Source organism: Ursus americanus, chromosome 34 (assembly GCF_024610735.1).
Source record: "Ursus americanus isolate L20-20 chromosome 34, mUrsAme1.1.p, whole genome shotgun sequence".
Taxonomy (NCBI): domain Eukaryota; kingdom Metazoa; phylum Chordata; class Mammalia; order Carnivora; family Ursidae; genus Ursus; species Ursus americanus.
This window is the reverse complement of record NC_142160.1, coordinates 4038733-4053539: the sequence shown is the minus strand read 5'-3', so window position 1 is coordinate 4053539 and position 14807 is coordinate 4038733. Positions and strand designations below refer to the sequence as shown.

Below are 14807 nucleotides of genomic sequence, written 5' to 3'. Positions count from 1 at the left end.
TCGCCTCATGGTTGATTGTCTTACCTATCTAGCCTTAGGTATTGTGTGTGTGATATGGAATTTTAGCATGCGTGTTTATCTTGACAGCATAATCTCCCAGCTCCTGACCTAACCACACATGAACGCACGCTCACACACATACCACACACATACACACGCACCATATTACACACATACCATACAAACACGTACATACACTCCTCACACACACCATTCCACAAATACACACACCACGTCACACCCACATACCACACACCACACACATTCACACACACCACCCCACAAATGCACACACCACGTCACACCCACATACCACACACCACACACGCTCACACACACCACACAAATACACCAGTCACACCCACATACCACACACCACACATTTACATATACATACACACAAGCACACACCACACCACACACATACATACCACACACAAACATACCCCTCTCCTCTGCCATCTATTTCACTTCCTCTTGTTCCACAAGGCCTATGTCACCAGCAGAGAGTCCCCGCCCCTGGTTGGATAGAGCCCCACATTGCAGCCCCACTGGCTCTGTGTTCTGGGTCCTTCCGGACCCTGCCCAACCCCCCCCACGTGGAGCCCTGTACAGCTTCTTCCGGCTCTTGCCCCACATGCCGCAGGACAGAGCCTTCAGCAGCACTCAGCCTCCACATCCTTATTCTGTCCAGCCCAGGGATTAGCTCGTTTTTTGTTTTTTGTTTTTAAGATTTTATTTATTTATTTGACAGAGAGAGAGACAGCCAGCGAGAGAGGGAACACAAGCAGGGGGAGTGGGAGAGGAAGAAGCAGGCTCATAGCGGAGGAGCCTGATGTGGGGCTCGATCCCATAACGCCGGGATCACGCCCTGAGCCGAAGGCAGACGCTTAACCGCTGTGCCACCCAGGCGCCCCGGGATTAGCTCGTTTTTGAGGAGGTGTCTGTTTTGTGGTGAATTTTTCCTTCTTGAGGCTTTGTACTCGGTGGTGTGGCAGGAAGGAGGGTGGCCTTTCCAAGCACAGATTACATCACGAATCAGGGAGATTAGATTAGATCTAGTGCTTGCAAAGAGAAACACAGTTGATCCTCATTTTGGGGTTCTGTAATTTCAAGTTCCCTACTGTCTAAAGTGTCCCTGTAACCCCAAAATCAGGACTCACGGTGCCACTGTGTGGTCATTCACAGACCTGCCCAGAGCCGTGAAAATTGAGACTTGTCCAATGCACGCATTGCTAGCCAAGGCCCAACTAGGGGACACTGGCCCAACTGTTCCAGCTCCTGCTGTAAGCAAGTGTCCTTTCTGTGGTCTCTAGAGTCCTAGGTTTTTTGCATTTTTTGCTTTTTGTTGGTGAGTTCGCTGTTTTAAATCCCCCCTGTGATGGTGCTGAAGTGTTATCTGGCGTTCCTACGCCCCAGAATGCTGTGATGTGTCTTATGGAGAAGACACACATTAGATAAGCTTCCTTCAGGCATGCGATAACAGAAATGTTGGCCTTGAGCTCGATGGCAGTGAATCAATGATGCATATTAATAAGGTGTCTTCAGACAGAAACACACGTAAAATGAGGTTATGCCACGATTGATGAAAATACTGTGACCAGAGGCCCAAAGGAACCTAACTCTGTATTTCCGTGGGAGCAGTGGTTTGCTAAGTCAGTGTTCTCAGAACATTCTAGAACATCAGTACCGCCAGTGGCGGGAAAGGACCGTATTTACATGAGGGAACATGGAAGCCCTCCCGAGCAGGTCACAGGAGGAGCGCCAGGCAGCCCCTTCTTCCAGCCCTCACTCAACTGTGACCGCTCTCTTCTGCAGGCTACTTTCTGAATTTTCTGGAGCCAGTGAACAACATCACCATAGTCCAAGGCCAGACGGCCATTCTGCACTGCAAGGTGGCCGGAAACCCCACCCCCACCGTGCGGTGGCTGAAGAACGATGCCCCCGTGGTGCAGGAGCCGCGGCGCGTCATCATCCGCAAGACGGAGTACGGCTCCCGGCTGCGGATCCAAGACCTGGACACGACGGACACCGGCTACTACCAGTGCGTGGCCACCAACGGCGTGAAGACCATCACCGCCACCGGCGTCCTGTTCGTGCGGCTCGGTGAGTCGGGGCAGCCCAGGCGTGCGGTTACCAGGTAGCGACGCTCCCGGCCGGAACAGGAGGTTCCTTTGCAGGTTGACACTGAACACGCCAGCAGGACAGAAATCAATAAAACCGTCCCCGAGGCCTCTCTCATTGTGTGCGAGGTCCCAGCTTAGCCCGTTCCCCATTTACTAGTCATAAAAGCAAGTAGACACAGATGGAGTGGTCTGGAAACCTGGAGTGCAGAACATGACCCCAGACGCAAAGGTGAGCTTGGAGGCGGAGGGAACGGCCGTGTGACAGAGGTGGCCCCCTGGGGAGGCCGGCCACACTGAGGGAGACAGGCAGCTGCTGCCCACGGAAGCCTGGGCCCAGCCGAGGCGAAGGACCGAGAGCATAGTGCGGTGACGGTCCCCCACCCTCGCGCTCGTCACAGATGACCATGGGGAGGGGTGCGTCAGCTCTCATCCCAGTGGTGAGATGGTCCCCACACTGCCCCAGGCCCGTCACACAGGCTCCAGACCATTCGGGCCCCAGGTAGGAAACAGAGCTTGTGAATCAAGCTTAGATGGGGAGAGAGCGAGAAAAGACAACAGAAACTCCAAAAATACCTCCAAGCGTTTCTGCATAAATAGAGCGTCCCCTCCACATTTGGTGGTTTTCGCCGTCCCTGGTATGTAATCTTGGGCAGCCCAGAGCCCAGGCCCGAGGACGGCTCACCACAAATGAGCACGCGGGGATGCGGCCGCCTTTACCAAAGGCTGGATCAGAAAAAGAGGCTGGATCCAAATTGTGAAGTATTAATAACCAGTCTTTTTCTTCTTCTTCTTCTTAGGTCCCACACACAGCCCAAACCATAACTTTCAGTAAGTATCTGTTTCCCTCAAACCATTTTCTCATTCCCCAAGGGTTTCCGTTATGTAAGAATCCAGGATTGAAATCCAGCAACTGCATGTCTTTGCCGAATTTGCTGGACGCCGGCTGGACTTGACACAAGGATGGCAACGTGCTTGCTCGGGGCTGGAGCACTGCCAGAGTTTCCATGGCTTCGTGTCAGGGAGAAATGTCGTGAGGGCAGCGGTTGCTCGTTCCTTTCAGTGATCGTGACCTTACAAGGCAGCTGGAAGGACTGTGTGCGTACAGGCCTCCTTGCTGGGGACACCAGGGTCCTGGAAACAGGGAGGCGCTTCTCACTGAAATCCCAGCACCACCCACAACCGCACCTCCAGCCTCGGGTCTATGACAGGTGTGGCCATGGGGCCTCAGGGCGTCCTCTGGCGTAGACCGGTGTCAGACCCCGCTTCCGAGGTGAGGACACCGAGGCTCAGAGCCTGGCTCCTGCGTCTTTATCGAGCCGCGGCTGGGTGCTGCCTGTGGACCTCGGTGTCTTTTCCCTGGTATCTCATCTCTCCATGTACCCGTCCGTTTGGGGACATTCTCCTCTGGACCCTGCATGTTCTGTCATCCTGTGCACGAGATCCACTCCCTTCAGGGTTGCGTTCGAAGTTAGCAGGGGCTCCCGGGCTCCCCATTTCTTGTCCAGCCAGATCAGAGAGCCATTGCTTCACCTCCAAACGTTGTGATCAGTGACCCAGATGCTACGTGTTGGTCAGGGTTTGCTCCTCCATGGCCCCCCGGCTTCTCGTCAGCACTGGCCGCTGGGGTGGGTGCGTGGACAGGGGCCCCTGGTAGCAAATATCGGGCACCATTTACAGAAGGTAGATTTTTGAGAAAATCTGTGCTGAGCAGTAGTGTTAGAACATTTGTCCCTAATAATCATTTGTGCATAGAGCGAGGCAAGAAGAAATTATAACAAGGCCACAGCTCGGAGGCTTTGGAAAAGGTGTCCATGATTTCTGGAGTTGACCTTTTATTTTTTCATACTTTAAAATCTTATTTATGTAAATATTATATAACATAGACATACAGTATTGGAAAACAGATAAATATAATTTATATGTAAGTAGAATGTATTTTTTTTTTAGATTTTTATTTATTTGACAGAGAGAGACACAGAGAGAGAGGGAGCCTAAGCAGGGGGAGTGAGAGAGGGAGAAGCAGCCTTCCCACTGAGCAGGGAGCCCAACTCGGGGATCGATCCCAGGACCCTGAGATCATGACCTGATCCGAAGGCAGACGCTTCACCAACTGAGCCACCCAGGCGCCCCTCCCAACATTTTATTATGAAAAATTTCAAACATATGGAAAAGTAGAAAGAATTTCACAGTGAATATCCAGTCCATATGCCCACCAACCAGACCCTGCCATTTACATTTCATCTGCTAGCCTTATTGCCTCTCTCTCCGTCCATCAGTCCGTCTTCTTTTTTTTAATACATTTCTCAGTAAGTCACAGGTATTTGTGTTCCTGTACTTAAGTACTGAAGTGTGGAAATCATTAACAAGAGTTCATATCTGTCTACTAGCCTTGTTTCTTCTTCTTGATTTAAAAACTACATACAGTGAAGCGTACAGTTCTTGAGTACCCCATAATAAGGTCCAGCAAATGCAAAAACCTCTGCAGTGCAAACCCCTGTCCAGGCACGGAACATTCCTATGGTTCTAGGAGGTTCCATCATGCAGCTTCTCAGGCAACTCCCTCCTCCTGAGGCAACCACTGTTCTGATTTCTTTTCTACCATGGACTTGTTTTACGTATTTTAGAGATGGAATCCTCCAGCATGTAGCCATGAAAGATGGGCTTCTTTCACTATGCGTCGTGTTTTCGGGGTGCATCTGTGATGTGCATGTAGTAGCAGGTCACTGCCTCGCTGCCGAGGTGTCCCACTGCATGATGACACCAGCTGGTTTATCTACTCTCCTGTTGACGGATGCCCTAGTAGTTTGCACCCTTCAACTCTTACGAATAAGGCGCTATGGATATTCTCAGACACATTTGGTGGACGTATATTTTCATTTCCGTTCGGTGAATACCTGGGAGTCATATTGCTCACTCACAGGGTATATGCGTGCCGAGTTTTGTAAGAAATACCAGAAATATCAGACTTTTCTTTTTTTTTTTTAAAGATTTTATTTATTTATTTGACAGAGAGAGAGACAGCCAGCGAGAGAGGGAACACAAGCAGGGGGAGTGGGAGAGGAAGAAGCAGGCTCATAGGGGAGGAGCCTGATGTGGGGCTCGATCCCGGAACGCCGGGATCACGCCCTGAGCCGAAGGCAGACGCTTAACCGCTGTGCCACCCAGGCGCCCCTCAGACTTTTCTTAACGTGGTTGGACCACCTTGCACTGCCACCGGCAGCTAGGAGTTCACTAGCATTTGGTTTGGTTGGTGTTTTTAATTAAGTTGAGCCATTCTGGTAGGTCCAGTGATCTTCACGTCCATCTGATTTCTTGAAAAAGCTATTTTTATTAAGCATTTTAATTTTTCAAACAAATGCATTTAAGACTATAACCTGTCCTCTGAATACTGCTGTGGCTGTATCTTTTTTCCACCTGCCAGGCACATAAGCTTATTTTGTTATTTTCTGATTTTTTTTTTTTTTTTTTTTGCATTATCATCAGTGATTTGGGGATGTATTTTACTTTTGGTAACCTGTTGCGATTTCCTTTGGGGCCAATTAGAGATGGTCAATTCTTGTGAATATTTCCTGTTGTTTCAAAAAATAAGTGGGTTCCGATGGTGGTCACACATAGGTCACTTTGTATATTAGATCACACATGTTAAGTGTGTCATCGAAGGTGTCTTTGTGTTTTTTGTCCACGTAGGTTATAGATATCTGAAAATATGTGAAACTCACCCCTACTTATTCTGGCCAATTTCTTGTCAATTTCTTGCCTACAAATTCTTGCCAATTTCTGTGTTTTCTTTTCTTTTCCTTTTTTTTTTTCTTTTAGTTTTGTCTGTTCCTAAATGCCTATAGGCTTGAGGCTATATAGCTTTGTTTTGTTTTGTTCTTTGTCCCTTCTAGTGCTTTTTGCCTTGAATTCAGTTTTGCTGGACAATAATACTGCTGTTCCTAAACTCTTTTTATTTTTATTTCTTTCTTTATTTAAATATTTTATTTATTATTTATTTGAGACAGAGAAAGAGAGAGCATGAGTGGGGGGAGGACAGAGACAGAGGGAGAAGCAGACTTCCCGCTGAGCAAGGAGCCTGAAGTAGGGCTCGATCCCAGGACCCCGAGATCATGACCTGAGCCAAAGGCAGACACTTCACTGACTGAACCACCCAGGAGCCCCCAACCTTCTTTTTAATTATATTTCCTAAGAACCTCTTTTACTATTCTTGTCTTGGTTTTTTCTTTTTTTTCTTTTCAACCTTTCTGTGTTGTTTGATGCAGGCGTCTTGTAAATAGCATGTAAGTACATTTTTTTGGAGGTTGGTGAGGTGGGTTTTCCATTCTGGAAGTCTAGGATAGTACGTGTAGGTTACGTTCATTTTAACAAGTGTACAAGGTTCATTCTGAGTCAACCCCCCTTTAATCGACTGTGGGCCATGTGAGTGAAGGTTAGTTGTTTTAACTGGTACAGACCGTCTCACAGGAACATCTGTCCCTGTCTCCCTGTCCCTGTGGACGTGAGTCCTCCAGTGGCCAACATCTGGGAGCGGAATTGTAAGTGTGCACCTCCCACGCCTCCAGGTACGGCCAGGTGGCTAAGGAACTCATGGTCCATCCAGCAAAGCACGAGTTCTTATTTCCCCCCGTCTTCAGCACGGATGATCAGAACTTAACATTTTGCCAGTGTCTTGGGTGTCAAATAGTAATTTAGAGTAATTTTACATTAAATCTCACTTCTCTCGTAAATAGAGAAGTTGAACATATTTTGTTGGTTTAATAACCATTGAACTGCCCGTTCATATACAGTTTATCCTCTTTATTTGCACATTCCGTGCTTGTACATTTTCTTACTCGCTAAAATTTCTTTGTAACTCCAAAATCAGCACTCAGGCTGTTTTCGCTGTCACTCACGGACGTGTGCAGAGCAGTGGAACATGGTCGTTGCCCATGCACACGTTCCGGCTGAGGTCTGCCTTCTTATTTCAGCTGTCCCACGGTAAACACTGTGTTTTCGCCGTCTCTTCACATTTTGTGCTTTTTGTGGGCGATTTCGCTGTGTAGGACAGCTCTGAGCATAGTGCTGAAGTGCTCTAGAGTTCCTGAGCACCAGAAGGCTGTGATGGGCCCCCTGGAGAAAAACACACATGTTAGATAAGCTTCCTTCAGGCGTGAGTTACAGTGCTATTGGCCCTCAGCTCGACGTTAATGAATCATCAACACAAATAAAACAAGGTTACGTATTGATTGGATAATGAAAATGTTATGACCACAGACTTGCAGAAAATTATCTCTGTATTTCCCCTGGGAGCCATGGCCCAGTATTTACTCACTCAGTGTTTGCAACACCCGTATAGAAAATAATTACTACAAATAACCAGAATACACTGTATTTTACCCATTTTTCATTAAGTTATTTGTCTTTTTCTTATTGATTTGTAAGAGTTCTAAAATATATTCTAGATATAACTTTTACATAGCTTTTTACTCCATCGGAATGATTTTTATGCTAGTATAAGCGGGGGTTTTACTGTAGTATTTTTCTATATCAATGGCCTAGTCCTTGGCACCATCTAATGAATAGCCCCAACTGTAATCATTAAATTTAATGTCACCTCTGTCATATGTGAAATTTCTGTGCATGTGAATCTGCTTCTGAGTCTCTATTTTCTTCCAGTAGCTTCTGTACTTGGAATAATACCACAGTATTCTGACAGTGTAGCTTTGCAATATATCTTGTCTGACAGTGTAACTTTGCAATGTATCTTGGTACATCTAAAGAAATTTTCTCACTCTGCTGCTATGGACTGAATTATGTCTCCCCCCTCCCCCCCAATTCATACATTGAAGCCTTAACCCCCTGGGCCATGTGACAGTATTAGAGGTAGGGCCTTTAAGGAGGAAATTACAGTTAAATGAAGTCATAAGGGCGGGACTGATCCTGTAGGACTCATGTCCTTAGAAGTAGAGGAAGACCCATCAGAGCTCTTTCTGTCTACCATGGAGGCCACAGCAAGAAGGTGGCCATCTATAAGCTGGGAGCCGAAGAGGCCGGCACTTTGATACTGAACTTCTCAGCCTCCAGAACTATGAAAAGTCAGGTTGCTGCATCTGGGCTATTTGTTACAGCAGCCTGGGCTGACTCATACATCCCCCTTAATACTCTACCATTTTTTTCAGATTCCCTTGCCGTTGTCTTTTACTCTTCCATCTGGATTTTTGCCAGTTTGTGTTTTTATTGGAATTGCATAGTAGAAGTCTGATTTTTGCAGTGAGTTTTTCAGATACAAAGGGCATTCTGTGTTTTTTCTCCTTTGAACATATTAATATCATGTTACGAAATAGAGCTCCTAGTGTCAAGTAGCTTTGCGGTTCCAGCCTGAAATCCTCTCGTTCATGGTGAGTTCTTCTTTCGTTGGGCTGCCGAATAGATCTGCTGCTTTGTGCTGGCAGACGACCTTCTATAATCGGGTTATCTTGTAGTCTGACGCGCCCACGCCTGATTCTGATCATGTTTCTATAGACTAACCTCCACGTCCTTGCGGCGTCTCTGGAAATGAACCCAAACCAAGACAGAAAGAGGGGAAATCAGCGGGCTTACGACAAATTCGTCCACAGGTTCTCCATTTTTGTCACTGGAGTGTCACCAGCTTGTCCCACCTGTGACTCCTCTCTCGGGCCATTTCCTTAGGCTCTTCCCTTGCTGGACCAGTAGTGTGCCTGTGCCTGCAGACAGAGAGCTGACCAGTGAGTAATAGTGGAGCCTCGGTCGATCCCCGAGGGCAGCGGGTCAGCGCTGGGCCGCGCTGCTGCTCTGGAATGTGAGCAGGAACGGCTGTGGGGACTCCCCTCCTGGCTCGCTGCCCAGCGGCCGCCCTCACACAGCTGCACCTGCAGACCCTGGCAGAGCGCTGGTCACCCGTTCGTGTGTGCTGAGCAAGGTGAAGGGATTTACTGCCGTTAAAACTGTGCTTTTCCTTTCATGCTTCTGAAGGGAAGGTGAGGAGGGTGTGTATATGGGCAACAAAGGCTTTAAGAACAGGCTGTGACTCCGCAGACGCAGGTTCAAAGACGGCATTATTACGGCTCACTCAGGTAGCAGCTTGGCTAACGTGAGGGGATTAGTGTGAGGCTGCGTGTACGGGTTTCATTTTTATCTGCTCTTTTAAAAGTGGTTCGTTTTCACGATGACAGACCCGTATCTACACCACGGGGTAGCCTGGTGGCATGGGCCTGTGGGGGTGGGGCGGGGTGACCTTGAAACCTGCCCTGTTCCCTGCATTGCTATCCTGGGCCAACACGTGCGCACACGCACAAAGTGCTTCAACAGACGCTGCTTAAAGGGAGATGTGTTGTCCTTTGGGACAGTTACAAGTTACGTTAGTAATTGGCCTCTGGGAGATCGCCTTCCTCCGGGCCGTGTCCTGAGCCCTTTTCTTACGTCACAAAGTGCAGGTGACTGCAAGCCTTTGGCCGCTCACCACCCATATGCTCATGGCCCTGGAAGCCCCATTTAGTCTGGCTGTCTCCCCATCTCCAGGCCCTTGGACACGGCCGCACCACGGGCATCTTCGGGTGGATGACTCAGAGGCGCCCACGGTTGGCGTGTCTCAACAGAACTCGGCTATCTGCTCCCTCCAGCTCCTTCCACGGCTATTTCTGGAGAACTGTCATAACTGAGTTCAAGCTTTATCCTAATTACAGGAAAATAGCACTATAAAAAAAAAACCACACTGAAACTGCCAACAAGCCAGTGATTAAAAATGACTTCAGGAGAAACCAAGCTGCCTTACCTTTGGTAGGTAAACTCGCTCAGGCAAAAGGCTGACACGGAGCATTTGATGTTAAAGCCATTAAACCACCAACCTAATCAAACAGAGCTGGTGGCAAGAGAGAAGCCAGCCTGATTTTTTTTTCCCTCTGTGACTTCTTGTTATGATAAGATCTATTTCTTGGAAAATGTAAGTCCTCAAATCCCATAGTGCCAAACTTGAATAAAAGATAGAAACTTAATTCATTTTAAGATTATGTGATGCGGGCAGTAAGTGACAAAGAGATCATCGTGCGTAAAGTCAGAGAACGCACACACCCTCCTTAATTCAGACCACATAGCGACCCAGACGAAAATGTTTGCGCTTAGCGATAATGACGGTATTAGCGCCGGACGTGTGGTAACACATTTAATGCCTCCACTTGGTCTTTTTGTTTTCACTTGAGCCCATGCATTAGCTGTTATGACCTAGTATGCTTGGATGAGAGCTTTTCACACACCGACCTCCAAAGTCACCCAAGGAAATATCAACCTGGTTCCAAGGTTTGCTGGGGAGGGACCAGCCCCCTGAACACGGTAGAGAATTACACTTACTTCCCGGTGACCGCCGTTTCTCTGTCTCTGGCTGCCTCGTGTGATCCTGGCCTTGGAGATGGTTTCTGAGAGCTTCTGCTGACTTGGGTTTTTAGGACATGAATGTTGGTGTTGGGTGTGTTCAGTTGGACCGAGTGGACACTTTGCCATGTCTAATACGACAACAGCATAACTGGATGCTAGGCGTGTTTCATCTTGGAATTAGTAATACAGAGCATGGTGTCTTATTTTTAAGGAAAGCATTCATTCATTTAACAAATTTATATTGAGGGCTGACTATGTGCCAGGCCCTGTTCAAGGTGTTGAGAATACGACAATGAATGAAACAGACAAAAACTAAAACTTCCTGCCGTGGGGTGCTTCCATCGTCTTGGGAAACTCTTGTGTCTGGCTTCTTTCATGAAATGTCATATCTGAAAGATTCTTCCTGTGGTTTATTCCCGTTTATTGATGATTAGCTGTTTTATGAATTTACTACAATATGTGTATTCACCTGTTGATGGACATTTGGGTTTCCAGGTTGGGACAGTTACAAATCAGGCTGCTTTGAACGTTTGTGTTCAAGTATTTTTGTGAGCATGTTTTCATTTCTCTGGAATACATCCTGGCTGTGGGATTACTGGGTCAGATGGTCAGTACATACATAAGCCATGAGAAATTGCCAAACCCTTCCCCAGAGAGCGGTCTTTCCGTTTCCTGCTGCCACCAGCCGTGTGTGAGAGTTTCAGGTGTCCCACATCCATGCCAACATGTGTGTCGTTTGACTTTAGCCATTCAGCATCTTGTGTTGTGATGATTCATGGTGGTTTAATTTATATTTTCTCATCACCAAAAGCGGGATGGTCTTTCCAGGCTGCACTTTTGCAAAGTATCTGTTAGGCTTTTGCCCAGTTTTACTGTGGTGTTTGTCTTCCTATTGAGTTAAAGGGGTTTTTTATGTATTCTGTATACAATTCCTTTGTCAATGAAAAAATTACATAAAATGTTTTCTCCCGGTGTGTGATTTGCCTTTTTAGTTTCTTAATGCTGTCTTTTGATGAGCAGGATTTTTTTTTTTAAAGATTTATTTATTTGAGAGAGAGAATGAGAGAGAATGAACAGGAGGAACAGAGGGAGAGTTGACTCGGAAGCAGACTCCTCGCTGAGCACGGAGCCCGACATGGGGCTCGATCCCATGACCCTGAGAGCAGACCTGAGCTGAAACCAAGAGTTGGCTGCTTAACCCATTGTGCCACCCAAGCGCCCCCGGACATTTTAATTTTGATAAGTCTAATTTATCATTTTTTGGCTTTTACACATCGTGTCTGAGAAATCTTTGCTTACCTCAGTACAATAAAGATATTCTCCAGAGTTTTCTTTTATAAGTGCCATGGTTTTAGATTTTATGGTTAGGTCTGTGATCCATCTCAAAAGCACGTTTTGTGTATAATAGGGGTTATGGGTTTAAGTTTATTTTTTCCGTACGAATATCCAGTTCTGGGGCGCCTGGGTGGCTCAGTCAGTGAGATGTCTGCCTTCGGCTCAGGTCATGATCTCAGGGGCCTGGGATCGAGTCCCGCATCGGGCTTCCTGCTCAGTGGGGAGTCTGCTTCTCCCTCTGTGCTGTCTCTCCCTCTCTCTCTCTCAAATAAATAAATAAAATATTTTTTTTAAAAAAAACAAACCAAAACAAAAAACCCCTGAATAGCCAGTTCTTCCAGCACTGGTTTTGAAACAATTGTCTGGTCCTCCTCGAATGCCTTAGTGCCTTTACTGAAAGTCAGTTGACCATAGGTTAGGGTCTATCTTGAGATTCTCCATCAAGTTCTGTGGATCTGTTCTCATATCCCAGTACCACGTTGTCTTCTTAGTTGTAACGTTGTGGTAAATCTTACAATCGGATGGTTTAAATTCACCCTCATTCCTCCTCTCTTTCATGATTATTGTGGCTATTCTATCTTGCATTTGCATGTAAATTCTAGTATCAGTTTATCCATTTCTACAAAAGTCTGTACTGGAATGTTTTTAACTTTCCATTTTGAAATAACCCCAAATGTACAGAAGAGTTATGAGAAGAGTAATTATAAGTAATGCCTTATCTCTTTACGCAGGCTTGCCAGCTATCCTTTCGTCACATTTGAGTTATCATTTTCCCGGACGTATTTGTCATTTCCCGAGCCACTTGAGAACTGGCTGCATTCATGACGCCCCTTTCCCCTCACCCTTCGGTGTGCGTTCCCTAAGAGCAGCCATCTTCCCTCACAGAGCAACAGCCTCCAGTTCAGGGCGTTATGTGAGAACTGCCGTTCGTTCTCCAGTTTCTTGAACTGTCCCAGTAACGCTGTGTAGACCCCCTCCCCGGGACAGAATCCTCTCCACGTTGGCTTTAGTGTCCTTTAATCTGGAACGGTTTCTCAGCCTTTCATGACACGGAAATGTTTGATAAACGCAACGCAGTCGCGGTCCAGAACGTCTCTGAATTTGAATCTGGCCGACGTTTGTGATGTTCACGATTAGATGCTGAGTGTGCACTTCTTTCCTTCAAAGTGTGTAAGTGATGTTTCCTTTTCAGGGTTGTACAGCTGGAGGTACGGGTGTCAGTCTGCCCCTTACCGGTGCTCTCAAGTTTGCTCACTTGGTCATTTTCTCATTATATAGTTGTTGCTGTTGTTGTTGTTTTCCCATAACTTAAAGTCACTTGTGAGGAAATCCTGCTGGGATTTTGATGGGTGATGCTGTGCTTTGGGAGAACTGCCTCCTTAAAACCACTGACTGGTCCACCCTATGAATATGCTGTATGTTTCTATTTATGTAGGTTCTCTTTTCGTTCTCTATACAGTGTTTTGAAGTTTTAAGTGTGGAGGTCTTGTACACATTTTGTTAGGTGTATTCCTAAGTATTTCAACCATTTCTAAGTGTGTAAGTCAGTCAGTGCTATCACGTACATCATGTCGGGGGCGCCTGGGGGGCGCAGTCGTGAAGCGTCTGCCTTCGGCTCAGGGCGCGATCCCGGAGTCCTGGGATCGAGCCCCACATCAGGCTCCTCTGCTAGGAGCCTGCTTCTTCCTCTCTCACTCCCCCTGCTTGTGTTCCCGCTCTCGCTGGCTGTCTCTATCTCTGTCGAATAAATAAATAAAATCTTTAAAAAGAAAAAAAGTACATTCACATGGTGCAACCATCAACACACGCTCTCCAGAACTTTGCCATCTTCCCAAACTGAAACTCGGTATCTGTTAAACAATGTCTCCCCATTTTCCCTTCGCCCTGATGCATAGCAGCTATGATTCTACTTTCTGTCTCTATGAATTTGACTACTCTAGTGTACTTTAATGTTATTGTAAATGGCTTTTTAAAAAAGATTTATTCATTTACTAGAGAGAGTGAGTGTGAGCAGTGGGGAAAAGCAGCGGAAGAGGGAAAAATCCCATGCGGACTCCACACTGAGCACGGAGCCCTACATGGGGCTCGATCCCATGAGATCACGACCTGAGCCGAAACCAAGAGTCAGACGCTCAACTGACCGAGCCACCAAGGCGCCCCTGGAAATGACATTTTTTAAAAAATTGCATTTGCTCATTGTTACCTACAGAAATACAATTGATTGTATTGACCTTATTCTGTGGCCTTACTAAATCTGTATTAGTTTTAGTAGTTTAAAAATACATTCCTTAGGGTTTTCTATGCAAATGATGATATCAGGTGTGAGTGAAAACAGTCTTTTTCTTCCTTTCTAATCTATAAGCCATTTGTCTGTATACCATTCATCTGTCTGTCTATCCATTAATCAGTCCATCAGTCTATCTCCTGACCTCCATGGCAATGTCAGCTAGAATTGGTAAGAGCAGACAGGTCTGTCTTTTCCGATGTCTATGGGGAAAATGTTCCCTATTTCACCTTAAGTAAAATGTTGTAGGTTTCTGATAGATGCCCTTTTTATTAGATTAAGAAAGTGATTTTTTTGGTTTGTTGAGAGTTTTGGTAATCAATGAGTGTTGACTTTTGTCAACTCCTTTTTCCCTATCAACTGAGATCACTACATGGTTTCCCTCTTTGTCTCTGTGTTTTCAGTGGCTGGTTTTTAAATGTTGAAAGAACCTTGTACTCTTGGTCAGCCCTGCTGGCTCATTACCCGTTGCTCTGTTGTCTTTTTACTTCGTTGGGTCCAATTTGTTCTTGTTTTGTAAAGCAAGTTGCCCATTTGGTCAGGGGCATTTTGCTCTGTGAAGCCCTCGGACAGCCCTGTGAGGCATTTGTATCATCTGACCCTGTAAAATGAATTAGAAAGTATTTCTTATTCTTTTATATTCTGAAGGAGTTTGTGTAAAATTACTGTTTCTTCCTTAAATGTTTGACAGAATT

At 46.3% G+C, this 14807-nt stretch overlaps 1 protein-coding gene across 1 annotated transcript in view; it reads left to right on the top strand.

Moving 5' to 3' along the window:
- ROR2 (ROR family WNT receptor 2) overlaps positions 1-14807 on the top strand; it is a 190520-nt gene that overhangs the window by 157404 nt on the left and 18309 nt on the right. The window contains exons 3-4 of the mRNA XM_045772352.2: positions 1819-2106; positions 2924-2954. Coding sequence (XP_045628308.2) covers positions 1819-2106; positions 2924-2954 — 319 coding nt within the window. The remainder of the gene's footprint in view (positions 1-1818; positions 2107-2923; positions 2955-14807) is intronic.